We start from the raw sequence: 22,553 nt of genomic DNA, 5'->3' as shown, positions 1-22,553 counted from the left end.
AACTGTGGTGGCCCACCAGTTCAGGTAAAAAAAATAAACTTGCATTTCTGCAGCATATTCTTTAAGAATGTTCCCTTCCTTTTCACAAATCCAGATGTTCAACACTTCTTTCTTGTAGTAAAAGTACAAGGTACCAACAAAAGCGCTGCGCCATTCAAATGTCACACTAATGTGTACTTTACAGTATTCTGTATTATTATTATTTGGTAATATGTAATATGCTGACATTGTAATAGTTATTGTCGCATTTTTATACATGATTACAGACTAAGTATAAATGAGATGGGTTTTCAGCAGGACTGTATTCGTTTTAAAAAAAAGCAGAAAACTGGCGGGTTTTCACACAATTTAAATAAATAAATAAATCCCCCAATTTGCGAGATTGAAATATGCGTGCATCCACTCTACTAGAGATGCGCGGTTTGCGGACACAACCGCGGAGTCCGCGGATTATCCGCGGGTCGGGCGGTTGAAATGAAAAAAAAATAGAATTTATCCGCGGGTCGGGTCGGGCGGTTGAAATAAAAAAAAATTAGATTTTAAATAGATTCAGGCGGGTGGCAGTTAAACCAATTCGGAAATATATATACATAGTTAAATGTTGTTACCCACATACGAAAAACGAGCAGGCACCTGCAGCATATGCCACAACAGAAGAAGAAAAAAAAAAGAGATGGCAACGCCGGCAGAAAACGTGGTACGCGACAAACTAAAAAAGGGAATACTAAAGACCAGGGGAAAAAAAGGCCAGAAAAGTTCAGCGTGGACTCGTTTTTATGAGGTTGTAAATCAGGATGATAGTAATGCTGGCTGGCTACGTGATTTGCAAGAGCTGCGACGCTGTTTATGTCTACGACAGTCACAAAACCGGGACATCTAACATGGTGCATCACATTTGTGCAAAACCCCGAACCTCCACAAACACCCTGAGCATGAGCAGTTTCGTCCGCCGTGATCCCAGAAGAGTGCCACAGGATGTTAAAAGAAGATAGAACGCAGCTGCCTGCAGCAGTTTGAGTGGCGCAAGCGCGCTTGGAGGCCGGTGCGCTCAGCGCGGCTCCCAGATGATTGCGCACTAGTGTGCGTCTGGGCCGTGACAGCGTGGCACGCATTGAATGTCTCTGCTGCATTGGATCAGTCTCCTTTCTTTAACAGGCAAAAGCTTTATAACCTCACTAATGCCTTGCATCGTCTATATTAGATATATAACAACGGGCGGGTGCGGGCGGGTGCGGTTTTGATTAAATGTTTGTTCGGGTGGATGCGGATGGTTGACGACTTTTGTGATGCGGTTGCGGATGAAATAATTGCCTATCCGCGCATCTCTACACTCTACAGTAGTTTGAAATGACATATTTTTCATACAAAGGCTTACCCACTGGAATGAAATGCAAAACATGTTATAACAGAAACTGCTGACTTATGTTATATGCAAATGAGGTTGCCTCAGGAAAATTATAGCGCACATTAATTTTGATGACAATTATTTATAACGGAGATTATTTGAAGTGTGTGCGTTTTAAATGAGACTAAAGTATGTAAAAGAAAGAAAAGCACTGGGGTAAGGGAAAACCACCATCTGAGATAATAAAATGATCCAGAAAACAAGATTAATAATCAAATAGTTCACATGAGGTACTGTTGAATGTGATCAAATACATGAGCTTCAATGAAATGCTTTGTTTGCACTCCCTTTCAGAAATGTATTTACTAGAATGTTTATTATTGTGGTTAATACGGAAATCTATTTTTTATATTTTCATGACCTGCATTGCCAAACGACCGCTTTACAGTCTATTAGAAACACTCCTCAGCATGACGACAATGGGAATGTCTGTTCAGTGTTTACTGTTTTTCTTTTGACCGATGATTACATTCTTACAAAGTATTTGAATAGCCAGAATCGTATTTCCAGCTTTTCCAGATTTTTATCATCCACAAATCCTGTCAAAGCAGTCTTTCTTTGGCGCTCATTCATTCCATTGTCTGGGCTACAGTCTAAACCTTCAGTGACCCCACACATTCAGGTACCAGGTCGGTTTGGAGCCAAAGAGTTACTAATATAAATCTTTCAGATCAAAAGTGGTTAGTAAAATAGTTCAGTAAAGGAGATAAAGAGAGGAAGCAAGCATTGTAATGAAGCAAGTCACTGTAATAAATGATGGGATGGATATAGTAACACACTGACTTCTGCATGGGCATCATATAGATCAAATCACACACTTGCATGTAAAAATAACAAATACAATATTTTTTAATGTTTAAATTGCACTATAATATATATTGCCTCTATATGTTTTAGTAAATAACTCTCATTCTACATTATGACCCTTAAGTCCGATACAATGAGAGATGATTGTTAGGACTTGACCTAAAGTAAGATTCCCTAAGGCAGGGGTGCTCATTACGTCGATCGCGAGCTACCGGTCGATCTCGGAGGGTGTGTCAGTCGATCACCAGCCCGCCATTAAAAAAATAGTCCTAAAAATGAGCGATCATAAATCTTCACTATGACGTCACTTTCGTCACTTGATTGACATTCACCGCACCCGAGGGTCTTCTGAGATGACGCTGGCTGCTGCCAGCTCATTAAAATTACCGACTGGAAGGCGAGAAACACTTTATTTCAACAGACTCTGGCGCCGTATCTGTCGTCAAAACTCCAAAGACCAACTGCACAGTTGCACAATAAAAGCGCTACTTCATCCTGACTTCGCTACCAAAATAAGAGTCTCAGAAAGCTGGCGTGCACAAGCTAGCAAGCTACGGAGTTTGCTAACAATGTATTTCTTGTAAAGTGTATACAAAGGAGTACGGAAGCTGGATAAATAAGATGCCAAAAACCAACCACTTTCATGTGGTATTGGACAGAAAGCAAGACTTTTTTTCTCCTCCATTCGAAAATGCGGACAATATCAGCACCACTGTCTGATTCCAATCAATGCAAGTCATTAGAATCAGGTAATACACCAACTTATATTCTTGTCTTCATGAAAGAAAGGAATCTATATGTGTTAAACATGCTTGTATTATCTTTAAACACCTTTAACTTATTACCAATATTAACTATATGTGTTAAACATGCTTGTATTATCATTAAACACCTTTAACTTATTACCAATATTAACTATATGTGTTAAACATGCTTGTATTATCATTAAACACCTTTAACTTGTTAACAATATTAACTATATGTATTAAACATACTTGTATTATCATTAAACACCTTTAATTTATTAACAATATTAACTATATGTGTTAAACATGCTTGCATTATCACTAAACATCTTTAACTTGTTAACAATATCAACTATATGTGTTAAACATGTTTTCATTATCTTTAAACACTTTTAACTTGTTAACAATATTAACTATATGTATTAAACATACTTGTATTTTCATTAAACACCTTTATTTTATTAACAATATTAACTATATGTGTTAAACATGCTTGCATTATCATTAAAAACCTTTAACTTGTTAACAAAAACATATGTTTCATAAATAAGTAAATATAAATGATATATATGAATGAGGTAGATCCCCACGACTTGATCAATTGAAAAGTAGCTCGCCTGCAGAAAAAGTGTGAGCACCCCTGAAAGGTGTTGTTGTTGTTGTTGTTGTTGTTTTTTAATGCACTCTGACTCAGTTTTACACCATCATCAGGAAAGACAGGCGTGTCATTGGTTGTACAAAAATGCTTATGTTTTAAGTGAAAGCTTTAAAAGTCAAATGTCTCCAAGTTGTAAATGATCAATTTCACCAAAATAGTTGTAAAAAAAAAAAAAAAAAAAAAGGCACACCAAATCAGCAAAAAACGAGCAATTAAATAATATCACCTCTTGTCATAGTGTCTTCCTGCTAGAAAATGTTGTGTAAATTGACATGCAAGACAGCGGCCTTTTCTGGATTCACTCTTTTCCTCAGCAGTTTATATTCTACCCAAAAAAATTCATTATGTCTTCTTATTCATATACTTTTTCTCATTTTCGTGTAATCAGACCATATTTTCGGTATATTAGATGGAATTTTTACCTAGATCAACTTCAAATCTATCTGTCGATTATACGTTTTTTAAATTATTTTTTTTATATTTTTGTTAGTTTGTTTCTTGCTCTTTTTGTCACAGATAACTGTTTTTAATGGCAACCACAGAAAACATGCAATATTTTTCCATCCATCCATCCATCTTCTCCCGCTTATCCGAGGTCGGGTCGCGGGGGCAGCAGCTTAAGCAGGGAAGCCCAGACTTCCCTCTCCCCAGCCACTTCGTCCAGCTCCTCCCGGGGGATCCCGAGGCGTTCCCAGGCCAGCCAGGAGAGATAGTCTTCCCAGCGTGTCCTGGGTCTTCCCCGTGGCCTCCTACCGGTCGGACGTGCCCGAAACACCTTCCTAGGGAGGCGTTCGGGTGGCATCCTGACCAGATGCCCGAACCACCTCATCTGGCTCCTCTCGATGTGGAGGAGCAGCGGCTTTACTTTGAGCTCCCCCCGAATGACAGAGCTTCTCACCCTATCTCTAAGGGAGAGCCCCGCCACTCGGCGGAGGAAACTCATTTCGGCCGCTTGTACCCGTGATCTTGACCTTTCGGTCATGACCCAAAGCTCATGACCATAGGTGAGGATGGGAACGTAGATCGACCGGTAAATCGAGAGCTTTGCCTTCCGGCTCAGCTCCTTCTTCACCACAACGGATCGATACAGCGTCCGCATTACTGAAGACGCCGCACCGATCCGCCTGTCGATCTCACGATCCACTCTTCCCCCACTCGTGAACAAGACAATATTTTTCTCCCACAAATACTTTAAAGTGAAATATTTGATGTGAAGTAGTTGGAGCCTTCCATAGGTCAATAATTCATAACAACATTTATTTCGATTCATTATTTTTCTTTGAGCAATGACAGTTTTAAAGGAAAAAAACAGCCTGCATGGCAGCTTTATGTTATTAGTCAACTTTTTCTTGTTACATTTCACCTGTTTGCACTTTTATTCCCCCCTTTTTTTTTAATAGTGTTTCTAGAATCTGCCTGCCATCCGGTAAAAAAAAAAATAGCTGTGACACCTCTGAAATAAACCATTTTGGGGGCCACATTTTCAGATCGAACCAACTTCTTTCTACAGTTTTAGTCTTATTTTGTACATTTCGGAGAACCAGCGTCTTTGACAGTGGACATTCGATGTTTTTAAGCACCTTCTGCAAAAAAAGCCAGTCAAATGTCATCATATGACTGCACTCTAGTGTTTTTAGGAATCTGCTGCAAAAATGTGAGTCTCACAAGTTTTTTGTTTGGCCCCCAGTTAAATAGCCCATGTGATAGGATAACAGGCGGTGTATTTAAAAAAAAAAAAAAATTATCCTTGCCATTTAATGTTGCGATTCGATCAGTTGGCGGGTGAGAGTTTCTAGAATCCCAGCTGCTACGCGTCCAGTCAGCGGCCCGCCAAGGAAACAGCTGAGAGCTTGTGATGATACCAGAGTGCCAACTGCTGGAGGGCAGACAGACAGGGGTGGACTCGGTTTGCAATGTGACTGGGATGGCATCAGTCTCTCCCTGTTATCAGTTGTCCTGTTTGAAAGATGGCCGTATAGGACTAATAACACACGATAGTGACAAGCCATAGTCACCTTTCAAGACTTTTAGAACCGATACTGTCTACTATTGTGAATGAATAAATCCAGATAGTGCCAAAAAGCTGTTATTTATACCTCTTGCAGTTTAAAAAAAAGAAGAATATGATCCTGCCTAACCCACGTTGTCATCCACTTGCAAGGAAATCTCTGGCAGATTTTTGTCGCTCTTCATAACAACTGCTCCACTCCCACGTCGCACAGCAGCTGTAGTTATATTCAGATTGTGACTTCAACCCTGCGCTCTCCAAATATGTATACGTACGCTCTTGTGGGCTTGTGCAATTTTTTTTTTTTTTTAGAAAATATTTTATAAGCCCTCACTCCAGTCAAAAGGAGGATTTGGACAAGCGTTACTCCAGGCTGTTTTGGGTTAGATCCTTTTTTTTTTTGGTGACGCTTTTGTGTGGAGGAGGTGCAATTATACATGCCTCTGTGGAATGACGGGAGGCTCTCTGATCCACCACAATCTTCCGTCTGGTGCAGACAAGTGTGGACATGCGCTCCCATAAGCACAGAGGGGCCACATGCGTGTCTAATGCGCTGGTTTATAGAAAGAAAAGGAAGAGTCCTCCTGCTTGTGTGCACATTTGCAGTAGGTGTTGAAAGACACACTAATATTGTGGTTCATGAGGGGAACATTATCACCAGACCTATGTAAGCGTCAATATATACCTTGATGTTGCAGAAAAAAGACCATATATTTTTTTAACCGATTTCCGAACTCTAAATGGGTGAATTTTGGCGAATTAAACGCCTTTCTAATATTCGGAGCGATGACGTCACAACGTGGCGTCGCATCGGGAAGCAATCCGCCATTTTCTCAAACACCGAGTCAAATCAGCTCTGTTATTTTCCGTTTTTTTCGACTGTTTTCCGTACCTTGGAGACATCATGCCTCGTCGGTGTGTTGTCGGAGGGTGTAACAACACGAACAGGGACGGATTCAAGTTGCACCAGTGGCCCAAAGATGCCAAAGTGGCAAGAAATTGGACGTTTGTTCCACACACTTTACCGACGAAAGCTATGCTACGACGGAGATGGCAAGAATGTGTGGATATCCTGCGACACTCAAAGCAGATGCATTTCCAACGATAAAGTCAAAGAAATCAGGGCAGCACGGTGGAAGAGGGGTTAGTGCATCTGCCTCACAATACGAAGGTCCTGAGTAGTCTTGGGTTCAATCCCGGGCTCGGGATCTTTCTGTGTGGAGTTTGCATGTTCTCCCCGTGACTGCGTGGGTTCCCTACGGGTACTCCGGCTTCCCCCCACCTCCAAAGACATGCACCTGGGGATAAGTTGATTGGCAACACTAAATTGGCCCTAGTGTGTGAATGTGAGTGTGAATGTTGTCTGTCTATCTGTGTTGGCCCTGCGATGAGGTGGCGACTTGTCCAGGGTGTACCCCGCCTTCCGCCCGATTGTAGCTGAGATAGGCTCCAGCGCCCCCCGCGACCCCAAAAGGGAATAAGCGGTAGAAAATGGATGGATGGATGGATGGATGGAAGTCAAAGAAATCTGCCGCCAGACCCCCATTGAATCTGACGGAGTGTGTGAGCAATTTAGGGACAAAGAACCTCGGTAGCACGGCAAGCAATGGCGGCAGTTTGTTCCCGCACACGAGCGAGCTAAACCCCCTGGATGTCTTGGCTCACACCGTCCCTTATGCCACCGAAGATGATCAAGAGAAGAATATCGACCCTAGCTTCCCTGGCCTGCTGACATCAACTCCAAAACTGGACAGATCAGCTTTCAGGAAAAGAGCGCGGATGAGGGTATGTCTCCAGAATATATTAATTGATGACAATTGGGCTGTCTGCATCCAAGGTTTCTCATAGTCATTCACATCGACGTCCCACTGGGGTGAGTTTTTCCTTGCCCTTATGTGGGCTCTGTACCGAGGATGTCATTGTGGCTTGTGCAGCCCTTTGAGACACTTGTGATTTAGGGCTATATAAATGAACATTGATTGATTGATTGATAATGGTTTTAACCATTCTGAAATTGTGATAATGTTCCCCTTTAACCAGTTTCATATGCGCATTCACCGAACCCTTCTTTAGTGAAAAATAAAATGTTTTTTTCTTAATTTAATTTTAATTTATAAATATTAATCATGAAATGATGTTATTATATTAAAGAAATACTAATAGAGACATATTTTACAAACAGAAAGTTGCAGGAAATGTACACATGATCCCATGTTTACATCTCATTGTGCAACATGTGAATGTTTTAGTGGGAACTAAATGCGATGTCTGAAAGGGGTATAAATTATTGCCAAATTACAACCCCCACGCAGACATACAATACTAGTGCACAGCTCATGAAAAACAATATTTTTTGTTATTGTCATTGTAAGTGGGCCAAAACACTTATATTAGAAAATAATCTCATGGAAATGACTGCTGTCATTTGATTATAAAAATAAAACATTTAACTTGTTATTTAGTCAGGTTTGGGACAGGTGTGCTGCAGGTGTGGCCACAGTGCATGTGCACGTCTGACGTCGCTCACATGTGCTCCACTGAATGCTCAAGGAGTTTTTACGTTTGCTCACGCATGTGGGAAATTAGAGGGAGCATTGTTTGGGGGTATTCATAATACATCGATAGGGAGAAGTTTTTATTTACAAGATGAGTCGGGTGTGTCTTGACCTCCTTGGCGGAGGCTCCGCCGAACCCCTAGGGTTCGATCGAACCCAGGTTAAGAACCACTGCACTAATAGAAAGTGATCCAAACAAGACTCACTAAGGCCCCTTCTACTCTAAGGTTATCCAGGGTATATCCCACCTAACCTTATTCTTGTCCACACACACACACACACACAATGCCACCGTTTTCCGTAGTCTTCCCTCGTCCACGGGAGCCCGCATTCTCGTTGTCTCCCCTTCGACAAATGGACAAAGTTTTTCGCTAAGTAGAATCACACTTGACCTGGACATTCGAAAGTTCTCTTGCCGTTGTATCCGAAATAGCTGCAATCACGCGTTTCCTTCTCTTAAGGCAGTGTTTTTCAACCTTTTTTGAGCCAAAGCACATTTTTTGCGTTAAAAAAATCCAGAGGCACACCACCAGCAGAAATCATTAAAAAACAAACTCAGTTGACAGTAAAAAGTTGTCGCAATTGTTGGATATGACTTTAGTGTTTTAGTTCTTGTCTTGCGCTCCTATTTTGGTGTTTTTTTCTCTTGTTTTGGTATTTTCCTGTAGCAGTTTCATGTCTTCCTTTGAGCGATATTTCCCCGCATCTACTTTGTTTTAGCAATCAAGACTATTTAAGTTGTTGCTATCCTTCTTTGTGGGGACATTGATGATTGTCATGTCATGTGCGGATGTACATTGTGGACGCCGTCTTTGCTCCACGGTAAGTCTTTGCTGTCGTCCAGCATTCTGTTTTTGTTTACTTTGTAGCCAGTTCAGTTTTAGTTTCGTTCTGCATAGCCTTCCCTAAACGTCAATGCCTTTTCTTAGGTGCACTCACCTTTTGTTTATTTTTGGTTTAAGCATTAGATACCTTTTTACCTGCACACTGCCTCCCGCTGTTTCCAACATCTACAAAGCAATTAGCTACCGGCTGCCACCTACTGATATGGAAGAGTATTACACGGTTACTCTGCCGAGCTCTGGACAACACCGACACTCAACAACAACACATCATTTGCGGATTATAATTACTGGTTTGCAAAAAATATGTTTAACCCAAATAGGTGAAATTAGATAATCTCCCACGGCACACCAGACTGTATCTCACCGCACACTAGTGTGCCGCGGCACAGTGGTTGAAAAAGACTGTCTTAAGGTATTCATGTGTAATTTCCACAAGCGTCTGTACATGTAGAAGAAGGAGAAACACGGGCAAGTCTAGAGGACTCTCCTCCATCTGTCCAGTGGTTAGCTCCAAGTTACGAAACCTCTTGTTATGAAGATAGCTGTGGCGCGCTCTTTCTGGCGTCACGTCCTCTCCGAACTCAGTTTGTAAACGACCGATGAGTCCATACAGAGCTAAGAGACGGAGATTCAAGAAATACACGGCGCACTTACCTGTGTAAAATAATATCCAAGGAGGGGAACCTTAAATGATGGTTTAGTATGGCTGACACAGGGTTTAGGCTAAATAATTATTTGTTTAAGGAGTTATCCTGTCTTAATGTAGACAGGGCCTAAAGCAGTGCAGTCTGTGCGTGTACTGCTTAAGCCAGACCTGGGGGCCACATGCGGCCCATTAAGATTTTCAATCTGCCCGCCGGACGTTCTACATAATGTTTTTAGACCTTTAACAAACAAAACTGTCGCCGCCATTATGATGTCCAGTGCTGTTTTTAAATGACCGTAAGTTTTGAACTATAGAAAGTATTTCAATGGTTGAAATCTGCGCTTTTGAGTGTTATAGGAGTTATTACGGTAATCTACGTCACAGCAGTTCAGACCAGGAACAAAGCAGAGTGGGCGGGGTGTGTTTTCAGAGCAGCCAGCTCCAAACGCATGTGTCATGAACCAGTGTTGGGTTAGTTACTGAAAACCAGTAACTAGTTACAGTTACTAGTTACTTTATTTCAAAAGTAACTTAGTTACTAACTCAGTTACTTGCACCAAAAAGTAATGCTTTACTGTGAAAAGTAACTATTTAGTTACTTCTTTTTCCCCCCTTTTTTTTAAGGCTCCCATTAATGCCCTTTTAGCCTTCATTTCAGTACTGTTATTGCACTGGAGAATAATACAATGTGTTGATCAACTTGACATGCATTTGCATCACTGAACTCTGCTAAGCAATGTGGTCTACATACAACACACAAAGACAAAGATATGTTTCAAAAGGCCAATTTATTTCAGGCCAGAACAAATTGACAAAACTATTTTAAATAGCTGCAACATAATGGCACTTTAACTTTAAGTAGATAGGATCTTTGATCCAAGACACAACTTACATTTAACTAAAATGTTATTTTCTTTGTGCTCGACAAAAGAAAAGTATTGAGAATGTCTCCATGTTAAAAAACTCGACTTCTGGCTTCGCCATGATGTCTTGTTAGTTGTTATGAGAGTAGCGTATGTGTGTGTGTGGCCCTTTAAGATATGACAGCATGTGAGGTGAGTGACGTCAGTGAGTGAGTGGGCGAGAGAGGTGAGCGAGCGGCGACAGTGAGTGCGTGCAGGTGCTCTAGCTTGGTGGATGGCTGCGTCCAATAAAATCACAAAGTTGCAACAAACCGCCGGTCTCGTCATTCACCCTCAGCTGTAAAGACCCACTGCCGGGTAAAGTGAAGGTTGTTAGCCCCGAAGACGTACATAGGCCCTGGAGGAACGTCTCGCCTGCGCTCCTCAACTGCGGTATGGGAGTCCCCCCCGCCCCCACCCACACAAAGCACGCCTTTTCTTTTCCACCGAAGCGCTGCAATAAAACCCACTCAGATCTTCTGTTTCTAGCCGATACTACATGAAAAATAACGCAGTAACGCATCATGTAGTAACGGTAACTGAGTTACTGAATATAAAAAATAACGCGTTAGATTACTAGTTACTTTGTAACGCGTTAGTCCCAACACTGTCAGGAACAGATGTGAAAGCACATTTTTACAACAAATTTCTGCATAAAAGCGATAATACATCATATTGTAGGTGTTTATTACACTTTGCATTCAATTTTTGTTACATTTTTGTTGTGTTTTGCTAGATTGTAAAAGATGGATTGCTGGACTCTAGAAAGAGGTTCCGCAGCCTCCGTAGCAGAACCTCCAGGTTCTGTAACAGCTTCTTCCCTCAGGCCGTAAGACTCTCTCATAATAATCCCCTCAATTCCCCCCCAAAATTTATTAACTGGCTGGAATATAATATATGTACAGTGAGTGTATATGTACAGTATGTGTATGTTTGTATAAAGAGTGTGTGTGTGGATGTAGGAACTTTGAGTATGTAAATATGTACTGTATTTGTGTATGTATGTGGGAGCGTAGGTACGTATGTATGTATGTATGTATTAGAGATGCGCGGATAGGCAATTATTTCATCCGCAACCGCATCACAAAAGTCGTCAACCATCCGCCATCCACCCGAACTAACATTTAATCAAAACCGCACCCGCCCGCCATCCGCCACCCGCCCGTTTTTATATATCTAATATAGACGATGCAAGGCATTAGTGAGGTTATAAAGCTTTTGCCTGTTAAAGAAAGGAGACTGAGCCAATGCAGCAGAGACATTCAATGCGTGCCACGCTGTCACGGCCCAGACGCACACCAGTGCGCAATCATCTGGGAGCCGCGCTGAGCGCACCTCCAAGCGCGTTCGCGCCACTCAAACTGCTGCAGGCAGCTGCGTTCACACATGCATCTGTAAGCCTTGTTTTAACATCCTGTGGCACTCTTCTGGGATCACGGCGGACGAAACTGCTCATGCTCAGGGTGTTTGTGGAGGTTCGGGGTTTCGCACAAATGTGATGCACCATGTTAGATGTCCCGGTTTTGTGACTGTCGTAGACATAAACAGCGTCGCAGCTCTTGCAAATCACGTAGCCAGCATTACTATCATCCTGATTTACAACCTCATAAAAACGAGTCCACGCTGAACTTTTCTGGCCTTTTTTTCCCCTGGTCTTTAGTATTCCCTTTTTTAGTTTGTCGCGTACCACGTTTGCTGCCGGTGTTGCCATCTCTTTTTTTTTTCTTCTTCTGTTGTGGCATGCTACAGGTGCCTGCTCGTTTTTCGTATGTGGGTAACAACATTTAACTATGTATATATATTTCCGAATTGGTTTAACTGCCACCCGCCTGAATCTATTTAAAATCTAATTTTTTTAAATTTCAACCGCCCGACCCGACCCGCGGATAAAATCTAATTTTTTTTTATTTCAACCGCCCGACCCGCGGATAATCCGCGGATAATCCGCGGACTCCGCGGTTGTGTCCGCAAACCGCGCATCTCTAGTATGTATGTATGTATGTATGTGAGTATATGTGAATTTGTATGTACAATATATTTGACTCCCAGTGTGCGTGGGAGCCAGAGTACGGCCCCAGCCTCCCAGAGAGCCCAACCCACAAACAGTAGGTGTGGCGCCCAGGGAACCAGGGACCACCGCCCCCACGCAGCCAGGCCAGCCAGCGACAGGAACCCCAGCGCCAGGCCCACCGCGCCGCCCATAAGGGTCAGCAGCAGGCCGCAGACAGACGCACCCGGCAGAGGACAAGGCACAAGAAAAGCAGGGGACAGCCAGACCCCAAGCCAGCGAGAGACCACACCCCACACGGGCAGAAAGGCGGGACGCCCCGCCTGGGGGGCCCAGAGACTCCCCGCAACCGGACGGAAAGACCGCCCCAGCCCCACCGGCAACCGGGCCCCCACGAGCCCACCCCCCGCCCCCGGCCACCCCGTTTTTAAGGTGGTCTGTCATAACGTTTTTAGAATTCAATTAGATATTATTGTGAGTTTTTGTATTAGTTTTCCTAAAAATAGATATACCGGCCCCCAGACACATTATTGTCTCTAAATTTGGCCCCCCGAGGCAAAATAATTGCCCAGGCCTGCTATACGGTCAGTCATCAGGTCAATGCATACGTCAGTGTTGGGTAACATCACTTAAAAATACACGCTGACGGTCCTTAAGAAAAAACTGCATGTTTTAAACAAACAAACGAGGTGCGTTCAAGTACAACATAAAAAAAAGAAGTCTTTACTGGAACAACAAAATTGCATTCGTGTTCATGTTTAGGTCTGTTGGCCCTGTGACGAGGTGGCGACTTGCAGCTGAGATAGGCTCCAGCACCCCCCGCGACCCCAAAAGGGACAAGCAGTAGAAAATGGATGGATGGAAGTTATTTACTGTGATTAATCACTGTTAATCAAGATGCAAAAGTGCGATTAATGTAATCGTTTGACAGCACAGTTTTTTTTTACATTGCAATTAGGCATTCCTAGAGTGTATTCAAAAAACGCAAAAAACATCACATGGACAAAGATAAGACCTTCTGGAGGAAAGTTCTGTGGTCAGATGAAACAAAAATTGAGCTGTTTGGCCTCAATACCCAGCAATATGTTTGGAGCATAACAGGTGAGGCCTTTAATAAAGTTAAAAAGTTAAAGTACCAATGATTGTCACACACACACAAGGTGTGGCGAAATTATTCTCTGCATTTGACCCATCACCCTTGATCACCCCCTAGGAGGTGAGGGGAGCAGTGAGCAGCAGCGGTGGCCGTGCCCGGGAATCATTTTTGGTGATTCCTACCCTTGATGCTGAGTGCCAAACAGGGAGGTAATGGCTCCCATTTTTATAGTCTTTGGTATGACTCTGCCGGGGTTTGAACTCGCAACCTAACGATCTCAGGGCGGACTTTCTAACCACTAAACCACTGAGTAGTTAATCCTAGGAACACCATTCTTACCGTCAAACACGGTGGTGGTAGTATTATGCTCTGGGCCTGTTTTGCTGCCAATGGAACTGGTGCTTTACAGAGAGTAAATGGGACAATGAAAAAGGAGGATTACCTCCAAATTAAAATCATCAGCCCGGAGGTTGGGTCTTGGGCGCAGTTGGGTGTTCCAACAGGACAATGACCCCAAACACACGTCAAAAGTGGTAAAGGAATGGCTAAATCAGGCTAGAATTAAGGTTTTAGAATGGCCTTCCCAAAGTCCTGACTAAAACGTGTGGACAATGCTGAAGAAACAAGTCCATGTCAGAAAACTAACACATTTAGCTGTCAAGAGGAGTGGTCAAAAATTCAAGCAGAAGCTTGTGGATGGCTACCAAAAGCGCCTTATTGCAGGTAAACTTGCCAAGGGACATGTAAGCAAATATTAACATTGCTGTATGTATACTTTTGACCCAGCACATTTGCTCACATTTTCAGTAGACCCATAATAAATTCATAAAAGAACCAAACTTCATGAATGTTTTTTGTGACCAATAAGTATGTGCTCCAATCACTCTATCACACAAAAATAAGAGTTGTAGAAATGATTGGAAACTCAAGACAGCCGTGACATTATGTTCTTTACTAGTGTATGTAAACCAGGGGTGCTCATTACGTCGATCGCGAGCTACCGGTCGATCTCGGAGGGTGTGTCAGTCGATCACCAGCCAGGCATTAAAAAAATAGTCCTAAAAATGAGCGATCATAAATCTTCACTATGACGTCACTTTCGTCACTTGATTGACATTCACGGCACCCGAGGGTCTTCTGAGATGACGCTGGCTGCTGCCAGCTCATTAAAATTACCGATTGGAAGGCGAGAAACACTTTATTTCAACAGACTCTGGCGCCGTACCTGTCGTCAAAACTCCAAAGACCGACTGCACAGTTGCACAATAAAAGCTCTGCTTCATCCTGCCTGCGCTACCAAAATAAGAGTCTCAGAAAGCTGGCGTGCACAAGCTAGCAAGCTACGGAGTTTGCCGACAATGTATTTCTTGTAAAGTGTATACAAAGGAGTACGGAAGCTGGACAAATAAGATGCCAAAAACCAACCACTTTCATGTGGTATTGGACAGAAAGGAGGACTTTTTTTCTCCTCCATTCGAAAATGCGGACGTTATCATCACCACTGTCTGATTCCAATCAATGCAAGTCATCACAATCAGGTAATACACCAACTTATATTCTTGTCTTCATGAAAGAAAGGAATCTATATGTGTTAAACATGCTTGTATTATCTTTAACCACCTTTAACTTGTTAACAATATTAACTATATGTGTTAAACATGCTTGTATTATCTTTAACCACCTTTAAGTTGTTAACAATATTAACTATATGTGTTAAACATGCTTGTTTTATCTTTAACCACCTTTAAGTTGTTAACAATATTAACTATTTGTGTTAAACATGCTTGTATTATTTTTAACCACCTTTAACTTGTTAACAATATTAACTATATGTGTTAAACATGCTTGTATTATCTTTAACCACCTTTAAGTTGTTAACAATATTAACTATATGTGTTAAACATGCTTGTTTTATCTTTAACCACCTTTAAGTTGTTAACAATATTAACTATATGTGTTAAACATGCTTGCATTATCTTTAAACACCTTTAACTTGTTAACAATATTAACTATATGTGTTAAACATGCTTGTATTATCTTTAAACACCTTTAACTTATTACCAATATTAACTATATGTGTTAAACATGCTTGTTTTATCTTTAACCACCTTTAAGTTGTTAACAATATTAACTATTTGTGTTAAACATGCTTGTATTATTTTTAACCACCTTTAACTTGTTAACAATATTAACTATATGTGTTAAACATGCTTGCATTATATTTAACCACCTTTAACTTGTTAACAATATTAACTATATGTGTTAAACATGCTTGTATTATCTTTAAACACCTTTAACTTGTTAACAATATTAACTGTATGTATTAAACATACTTGTATTATCATTAAACACCTTTAATGTATTAACAATATTAACTATATGTGTTAAACATGCTTCCATTATCATTAAACACCTTTAACTAGTTAACAAAAACATATATTTCATAAATAAGTAAATATAAATTATATATATGAATGAGGTAGATCCCCACGACTTGATCAATTGAAAAGTAGCTCGCCTGCAGAAAAAGTGTGAGCACCCCTGATGTAAACTTTTGATCGCGACTGTATTTTGGGGTTGCATGTTGCGCAATACAGTATCAAATCATTGAAATCACAATTTAGGATTATTTTTTTACTTGTTGTCTTTTTAAGGACACTTCCTACAAACCCTCTCTGCTTAACCTCAGCTTGTTGTCTGCTGTGTTTGAATAACAAGGTTTCCTTCAGGTTATACAAGGTTCTGTCTTTAAAGATACTAGCCTTCCAACACATGACAGTCGCATCATTTGGAAAACAACACAGGTTTACAATGTGACCATTGTTGCTGAATGCGTCTTCACTCATTTAAAAAAAAAAAAAAGAAAGATGTTAGGGAAGATATTCCAGTCATGTGGCTCTCCTGCCGGTGACCAAGAAGGGCATGATTTAATAGACACGTCCTGTCTCATCATTAAATATATATGATATTATTAACATAAATGAGCCATATTTTTTTTTTTTTTTTTATCAAACGTGGCTTGATTAAAAAATAAATAATTAAAAATCCTGCTACTACTGTAATTGTTTTTCCAAGTAGTGCTATTAACATTTCCTCCCTGCAGCACAGACATCTAAGATGTTAATATTTAATAGGTTGTCATCACCAATCAGGGCCGGCCCGTGGCATAGGCCGTATAGGCAAATGCTAAGGGCGCCGTCCATCAGGGGGCGCCACGCAAGTGCCACAAATGTTGGAGAGAAAAAAAAAAAAAGAGAAAAAAAGTTGGTACTATTATTTCTAAATACAAAAAATAATCCCACGTTAATTAAAATGCAAAGTAAAGCCTATTTAATAGAATTATTATTTGTTACAACATCCCCCCCCCCGCACGGTGCGCCCCCTCCCTTCCCGTATCATGACTCTTTTTGGACGTCACCACATCAAAAAATCAACACAAGATGTCAAAACGGCCAAAACTGTCAGGTGCCCAGGGAAGAAAAAAGAGAAAAGAAGAGGAGGAGAAACGAGAAAAGACAGAGGTAGCAAGTAGGTAACGCTAGCCTACATGAAATTATTTGTCTGTTACAGAATGTGATAGTAACCTGGCTTTTTAGCATTAAGCTAATGTTACATGAGTCGGCAATTGCTAATCAATAAATAGCTAGTTCTGTTTTAACGTCGGGTTAATATTGTGGAGGGGGCTAAATTGTTTTGGAAAATAATAATGTAACGTTAGGTAATTACAGTACTCCCACCTACATTCCTCTGGGACATTTGTATTAGATATTTTAAGCAGGTGTTTTTTGTTTACATTGTTATTGCCTTCTGGTTAGCTAATGTTTGCCCTGCAGGTAATAGTCACTTTTCCACCCCTTTATATATTAGGTATAGTTGTAAGTAAAAAAAAAAGGTCAAAGACAAAGCTATTTGGTTTCTTGTGAGTATATACACTTCACTGCCGATGTGGGGGGGCGCCACCTAAAATCTTGCCTAGGGCGCCAGATTGGTTAGGGCCGGGCCTGTCACCAATCATACAGTATGAATGATATAGCAGACAATGCCTTTTTAGTCAAATAATAACCACACAAATGTTCCAGGATAATACTTGTGTTGGTATCCATAGTGAAGCAAAAATAACGTTAATTTGGGCTTTATGTTGTAATTATAAACCCCACCACGACTCTCCACAGAAGGTCTGTTTTCAGCTGCTCAAAAAAATCATCTGGTGGATCAAACCATTTGTTTAGTTTAAACAAGAAAGCACATGTGTCCTTCTGCGGAACTGTCAAGCGAAATAATAAATACAATTGATAATCTTAAGGTTTAGGATTCAAACGACGTGTTTGTGGATATAAGAGAGTGCCTAGAATAATTTAATTTGTTGGACAACATGGTACAGTCCGGTTTTCCGGCATGCGGTTTGTCAACGAGCACCGACGTCAAGTTGGTCACCCGGGTAAGTAGAGGCAAAGCGGAAACTCTCTTTTTCCTTCACAATAAAATGGTTTTTTTAATGTGTATAAGTAGGTAACACGTGCCGAGAAAACCCACGTAGCGTGTATTTTTGTGTTTGCACAACTGAGAATTGTTGCTTTTACAAATACGTTGAGACAATAGTCAAAACAAGCCACACAACTACCGGAAGTTCATGATTAAGAACGCGCCTTGACTAAACGGTCTTGCGGTACGTAGGACTGAAAGGTTTATTCTCACTGTGGATTTTCCACAGAAGACACGTCCACCCTTTTAATGACAATGAATAATATTCGCATAATTTAACATTTTTTTGTCGTTTTCAGTGGGGTATTGAACTACCTTTACTGTTTTTTGTCGCGCTTTCCTTCTATTGGATTTTTTTTTTTTTTTTTTTTTTTTAGGAAGGGCGTGTTTGGCTGATCTGGACCGGGAGTTTCAGCTCCTGTGCTTGGGACACTTGTGAGGAATGACAACAACTGGAAAGTCCCTGCAATCCGCCTGAATGGAAACAATGGATTATAAGGAGCTTGGACATCATTTTGAGGAGAAGCTGACACTGACAGATAAATGTGAGTACATGCTGCACTAATGTAGGTCAAGTGTACAATGATTATGTAAAAAAAAAAAAAAAAACTCTGACATTTGGATATTAAATGAGGGTCTCTTTATGTCATGTCCGTGGAAGCCCCCTCACCAGTTAGATGTAGTAGGAAATGATGCTGGTCTTCATTAGTAATGCACACACAGCACATCTCTGCAAAAAAAAAAAAAAAATCTTTATTCTTTTTGCTTCCATGCAAAAATCTTCCTCAGCAACCCCATGCCACTTGATTGTATTGAATGGATGGAGACAAACATCCACCCTTCATCTCCCCTTGACCTGACTGTCTTAATGGAAGGTGTCCCTGTCAGCCCTGCCCCCCCCTTCTTTCTATAGACATTTAGCATCTTCATCACTGCTGCCATGTTGCATGCATGTGTGGGTGTCCTTGCATTGACTGGTCCTCAGAGGAACATCAGGGAGAGGCATTTTACCCGCTTGAGGTCTATACTCCTAAGCCTTTTAGTTCATTATTCATGGGTGTGGTTGAGTACTGAATACACCCGTCCGTGCATTTTGTATACTGGTTAGCGGTGTCTGCTGGAGCTTATCCCATTGCCCTTTTTCCACTATTTGGCTTTGCATGACTGTGCTTGTTATTGATGTTTTTTTCCATTGGCAAAAACGGTTACTAAAGGTGCTATTTCTAGTACTAGAGCCTTAGCCATGTGGGCCACTGCTGTTTTTCTCGTTTCATTTGTTGATACACATATGACAGACACGCTGGTTTACCACAGCCTGGTCTTTGCTGCAGCGGCCCTCAGTCTCGTCTGAAAATATGAATTTTGTTGGAAGACCATGTGAACGACATGGAAAGGCCTATTAGGCGACGTGTGAGGCAACAGTGTCAACAACTCATCAACTGTGATGCCGTCTCGAGATAAGTACCGAATTTGGTACTTTTTTATAAACCCCATTTCCATATGAGTTGGGAAATTGTGTTAGATGTAAATATAAACGGAATACAATGATTTGCAAATTCTTTTCAACCCATATTCAATTGAATGCACTACAAAGACAAGATATTTAATGTTCAAACTCCTAAACTTTTTTTTTTTTTTTGCAAATAATTAACTTAGAATTTCATGGCTGCAATACGTGCCAAAGTAGTTGGGAAAGGGCATGTTCACCACAGTGTTACATCATCTTTTCTTTTAACAACACTCAATAAACGATTGGGAACTGAGGAAACCAATTGTTGAAGCTTTTGAAAGTGGAATTCTTTCCCATTCTTGTTTTATGTAGAGCTGTAGTCGTTCAACAGTCCGAGGTCTCCGTTGTCGTATTTTACGCTTCATAATGCGCCACACATTTTCGGTGGGAGACAGGTCTGGAGTGCAGGCGGGCCAGGGAAGTACCTGCACTCTTTTTTTTACGAAGCCACGCTGTTGTAACACGTGCTGAATGTGGCTTGGCATTGTCTTGCTGAAAAAGAGGGCGCTTAGATGGCAGCATATGTTGCTCCAAAACCTGTATGTACCTTTCAGCATTAATGGTGCCTTCACAGATGTGTAAGTTACACATGTCTTGGGCACTAATGCACCCCCATACCATCACAGATGCTGGCTTTTGAACTTTGCGTCGATAACAGTCTGGATGGTTCTCTTCCCCTTTGGTCTGGATGACACGATGTCGAATATTTCCAAAAACAATTTGAAATGTGGACTCGTCAGACCACAGAACACTTTTCCACTTTGCATGAGTCCATCTTAGATGATCTCAGGCCCAGAGAAGCCGGCGGCGTTACCGGGTGTTGTTGATAAATGGCTTTTGCTTTGCATAGTAGAGCTTCAACTTGCACTTACGGATGTAGCGACGAACTGTAGTTACTGACAGTGGTTTTCTGAAGTGTTCCCATGTGGTGATATCCTTTAGAGATTGATGTCGGTTTTTGATACAGTGCCGTCTGAGGGATCGAAGGTCACGGTCATTCAATGTTGGTTTCCGGCCATGCCGCTTACGTGGAGTGATTTCTCCAGATTCTCTGAACCTTTTGATGATATTATGGACCGTAGATGTTGAAATCCCTAAATTTCTTGCAATTGCACTTTGAGAAACGTTGTTCTTAAACCGTTTGTTGTGGACAAAGGGGTGCACCTCGCCCCATCCTTTCTTGTGAAAGACTAAGCATTTTTTGGGAAGCTGTTTTTATACCCAATCATGGCACCCACCTGTTCCCAATTAGCCTGTTCACCTGTGGGATGTTCCAAATAAGTGTTTGATGAGCATTCCTCAACTTTATCAGTATTTATTGCCACCTTTCCCGACTTCTTTGTCACGTGTTGCTGGCATCAAATTCTAGAAGTTAATGATTATTTGCAAAAATAAAAAAATGTTTATCAGTTTGAACATCAAATATGTTGTCTTTGTAGCATATTCAATTGAATATGGGTTGAAAATGATTTGCAAATCATTGTATTCCGTTTATATTTACATCTAACACAATTTCCCAACTCATATGGAAATGGGGTGTGTAGGTATTTTGCTGGAAGACCATGTGAACGACATGGAAAGGCCTATTGGGCGACGTGTGAGGCAACAGTGTCAACAACTCATCAACTGTGATGCCGTCTCGAGATAAGTACCGAATTTGGTACATTTCTAGGTACTGATAGATTCACGTAAAATCAAACAATGCCATCTTTTGATAGCTTTGTTGCACGTGAGGTCACGTCCTGTGGCAGACTCAATCACTTGGCGGGCAATCAAGCAGCACTCATAGCGGACTCAGTCGGACCGCCTCTGGGTCATGTTGCAATTTGTCATGGTAACAAAGCAAGTATGATGATAGAAAACACTCAAACTCACTTTTCAAAATGCGCTAGCTCGATTTTAATTCACATTGGCTGTGTCATTTGCATGCTACTGATTAGCATTAGCAATGTTACATGGCAATTTCAACACTTCTTTAAATTTGGAAATGGAAATTACAACAAAGATGCACGTTGCAATCGAGCAGCTAGTGTGTAATAAGTACAATACTTACAGTTTAAACACTTTTTAGGGGTTACATTCAGCTTAATGGCGAAGGCTACTCCCTAACTGGGCAACACAGTGTAGCCTATGCACTACTGCCATCTGACGTCTTGGAATAGCAACTGCATGCAAAGTCTACTATATAATACTTGCAAATGAGACTTGTAAGGAATCAAGATAAAGCAACTGGACAGCACAGTTATCATTATTAATTATATCAAATAAAAAAATAGTTGTTTCTTATTTAACAGATTACTATTTATTAGTACATAAACACACCCAGAAGTACTGAAAATTGGTCCAGTTGAGTACTGAGTACTATTCCCAGGTGCCCCTGAGTTGGTACTGTATCGATTCATGTGAAAAGTGACGAGTGAAAGATACCACATGTTTATCATGGACATTTAAACGATATTGACACCAAAACTGTTCTTTTGAAACGGTGTCGGTGCTTAAATGTAACCAGTAATTGAAAAATAGAAAAACATACACATTTTGTTTGAAAACAAAAGCCTTTTTATTATTATGGAAATTTGTGACTTGCAAGTTGAACAGAACAGTAATTTTAATACTTCAATAATGTCCATAAAACGATAGCTACTGTAAGTAATAAAGTCAACAATATACAGTTATAGTCTGGGTGTGAATCTTTGGGCACATAAGGATTCGATCCGATTCCATTTCCTGGGGTGACAATTTAATTCAGAATCGATTCAACACAATTCTTTATTAGGGCCCGCATGGCCCATTGCATAAGGACTCCCACAGGGAGTCCTTATGCAATGGGACATAAGAACCTATTGAATTTGTAAGGTTTTATTCTTTCTTTATTATTCTTCCGC

The 22,553-nt window shown here is 41.0% G+C and overlaps 1 protein-coding gene across 7 annotated transcripts in view; it reads left to right on the top strand.

Annotated features, from left to right (window-relative positions):
• Window positions 1-18,265: 18,265 nt before the first annotated feature.
• LOC133621217 (uncharacterized) overlaps window positions 18,266-22,553 on the top strand; it is a 147,435-nt gene continuing 143,147 nt past the window's right edge. For 6 of the 7 annotated variants that reach the window (XM_061983189.1, XM_061983192.1, XM_061983191.1 and 3 more), the window contains exon 1: window positions 18,536-18,703. In XM_061983189.1, coding sequence (XP_061839173.1) covers window positions 18,637-18,703 — 67 coding nt within the window. In that variant the 5' untranslated portion in view covers window positions 18,536-18,636. Of the gene's footprint in view, window positions 18,704-22,553 lie in introns of all 7 variants that reach the window. The other variant, XM_061983185.2, reaches the window with a different exon arrangement.

The sequence above is a fragment of the Nerophis lumbriciformis genome, linkage group LG21 (assembly GCF_033978685.3).
Source record: "Nerophis lumbriciformis linkage group LG21, RoL_Nlum_v2.1, whole genome shotgun sequence".
Lineage (NCBI taxonomy): Eukaryota > Metazoa > Chordata > Actinopteri > Syngnathiformes > Syngnathidae > Nerophis > Nerophis lumbriciformis.
The sequence above is the reverse complement of the archived record's forward strand: the minus strand, read 5'-3'. Positions and strand labels throughout refer to the sequence as shown.